At 40.5% G+C, this 2,922-nt stretch overlaps 1 protein-coding gene across 1 annotated transcript in view; it reads right to left on the bottom strand.

Moving 5' to 3' along the window:
* ABHD3 (abhydrolase domain containing 3) overlaps positions 1-2,922 on the bottom strand; it is a 58,378-nt gene that overhangs the window by 11,750 nt on the left and 43,706 nt on the right. The window contains exon 5 of the mRNA XM_012802095.2: positions 1,716-1,828. Coding sequence (XP_012657549.1) covers positions 1,716-1,828 — 113 coding nt within the window. The remainder of the gene's footprint in view (positions 1-1,715; positions 1,829-2,922) is intronic.

The raw sequence follows: 2,922 nt of genomic DNA, 5'->3' as shown, positions 1-2,922 counted from the left end.
CCACAACGCCCGGCTATTTTTTGGTTGCAGCCATTATTGTTGTTTGGCGGGTCCGGGCTGGATTCGAACCCGCCACCTTAGATGTATGTGGCTGGCACCTTAGCAGCTTGAGCCACAGGCCCCGAGCCTGTATTTGGAATTTTCAATACCTTTATGAAGCTTATTTACCAGCTTATTGAGAGACTAGGATCTGACTCTAGAGAGGCATGGGTTCTTTGACTAGACTCAATTGTGACTCAAAGCCCAAACCTGGCCTCAGGCTTCACAGGCTTGGGGCTCTCCCCAGTCCACAGGGCACTGGCAGAAGGATCTTCCATGGACTATGCTCTTGTCTGTAGCATCTCCATAAGAAAAAAGTGTTAAGCCATAAAACACATCCCCAAGGGGTAGCCCCTTGTCACAGTGCTAGGCAACTAGAAAGTGTGGTTTCTTCACACAATTTACAAGACATTAATATTCAACCAGCTGTAAAGGCTAATGGTCAAGTTCTGTCTCAGGCACTGAGGACTCAATGTGGCATGAATAGGCATTTCCCAGGAGCTTCTGAATAGAGAATCTGGGCCTCGTTATGTAAGGTCTGGCCTTTTAAAAAGTCAAGAATTTATATGAGTAAGGGAAAAAATTCTGCTTTCACCCTGTCCTATAAGTTTCACATCATGGGGTAAACGACAGAGAGGCTAAATTCTGTCTATTAGGCACAACTCAGAAATTCTGCCTCGGTTTTCTGCATTGATTCAGATTTCTTTAGTAGGTCAAGTCAGACCTTCCATGCTAATGTAAGAAATGTATTCTTCTTAAGTTTTATGTTTATCAGAAACTAAAAAGCTGTAGTTAAAGCCTGTTTTTCAGAGTGTATACTTTGTAAAGGCTTTCATTTTCAAGTAAATAAACTGAAAACCAAAATGAAAAATAAATCAATTATAAAATTAAGGAAAAAAATACCACTTCTATTCCAAATGTCTCCTGATTTTAAAAAGTAGTTTTGGATCAAGGAAAGGTTTAGGGAATCTAAAACATGGTAACATGCTAGATAAGAAAAACTGTGGATTTCCTTAATCTCCCTATCACCAGAACAACAACAAAAAATAATTATTATTAGTAGTAGAAATAAGCCTAAATCTAAGCATGGCAAATAAGAGTTCCAGAGATGGTCAAAAATAATGGCAAACAGCACAAATTATAACATTCACATACTTAAAATACTAAGGAGTTAACAACAGAATTTCAGTTTCTAGGAGAGCACTCCACAGTAGGTTCAAGTGCCCAGCAACAAAACAAAACAAAAACAAATTACCACCTGGGGAGAAATAATTTTGAAGGCCACTGCACTTGGAGAGAGCAATAGGTGATTATTTCTGTGACTGGAGGGATGAAAGTCAGGCTACCAGTTCGGCTTCCCAGTGCAGTTAGAGGGATGTCTGGGAGTGTACCAGGGAAACAGAAGGTCAATGACAGGCGTCAACTTCATAGGTTTCAGATGAGCCTCCAGACTCACAAACCCTCAAGGACTTGTATCCTTTTCCAGGGCAGTGACTGTTAGTGAAGGAAAATGTTAAAATTCACCTGAATAAACTTCTTCCTTTCTTTATTCAACCCCATGTGATAATATGATAAAAATAATTAGACATTTCTTTTAAAATGTGTAAATAGCTAGCTTACAGTGCTCTAAAAGAGACAGCCCTCTCAGATAGTAACTTAGAAAGGGAAAACCTTACCCTCCCATTGAAACCCCTGCTGCCAGAAAAGGAGCAGAAGGGTAGAGGCTGTGTACGTGGTGAACAACTGTCTCCAAGTCTTCAGTGTTAGCACAACAGTAAGTCCTTGGCGTCTGGAAGTAGTGACAAGTAAAGCACAAAAATTAAAATGTGAGGTCAATGATTTCTACAATGCAGAAGTGTAAATAACAGCAAAAAGTCATAAATGATGAGAAAACCTTTGCACATAGTACAGTAATAATAATTTATTGTTTTCATATCTTGCAGTGCACATAAATGTCATTTACAGTCCACACAATTTGGGTTGGCACCAGCAAAGACTGTGAACGTGCCAGGAAGACTTGATGCAAATGGGGTGAGGTCAATACAAATACCTTAAGTTAAGCACATACAAAATGGCATATGCAAACGTGTCTCCAGCTGAACAAGACCAATTTAGGAAGAAAAAGTGGAGAATTTTTTTATAGAAAACAATCTGTGCCTGAAAATGCCAAAATCTTTTTTTTGAGACAGAGTCTCACTATGTCACCCTGAGTAGAGTGCTGTGGCGTCACAGCTCACAGCAACCTCAAACTCTTGGGCTTAAGCAATTTTCTTGCCTCAGCCTCCCAAGTAGCTGGGACTATAGGCACCCACCACAATGCCCAACTATTTTTATTGCAGTTGTCATTATTGTTTGGCAGGCCCCAGCTGGGTTTGACCCTGCCAGCCTGGGTGTATGTGGCTGGCGCTCTATCCACTGAGCTACAGGCACCACCACATCCTTCTTTTTAAAATATAAAATAAACCTATACTTTTATATCCTAATCTTGGTCTGGAGAAATTCTTTTCTCTTCTTGAGTGTAGCACCTGCTGAGCTTTTCACCCTAACAAATTGTGTGTACATATAGAGAGAATGCCAAAAAATGTATACACATTTTAAGAAAGGAAACACTTTATTAAGTTTGTAACACTCAAGTAATTTGACATCTGCAATTACAAGAGGTGCTCAACATGACTTGTATTCATCTTTTGTTATCACTATATGCAGATTAAGTATTAAAATTTTAGGTCTGGCATGGGCTCACACCTGTAATCTTAGCACTCTGGGAGGCTGAGGTGGGTGGACTGCCTGAGTTCACAGGTTCTAGACCAGCCTAAGAGAGAGCAAGACCTCGTCATAGCCAGGCATTGTGGTGGGCGCCTGTAGTCCCAGCTACTTGGGAGG

This window comes from Otolemur garnettii, unplaced genomic scaffold, assembly GCF_000181295.1.
Source record: "Otolemur garnettii isolate 467f Iridium unplaced genomic scaffold, OtoGar3 scaffold00012, whole genome shotgun sequence".
NCBI lineage: Eukaryota > Metazoa > Chordata > Mammalia > Primates > Galagidae > Otolemur > Otolemur garnettii.
The sequence above is the reverse complement of the archived record's forward strand: the minus strand, read 5'-3'. Positions and strand labels throughout refer to the sequence as shown.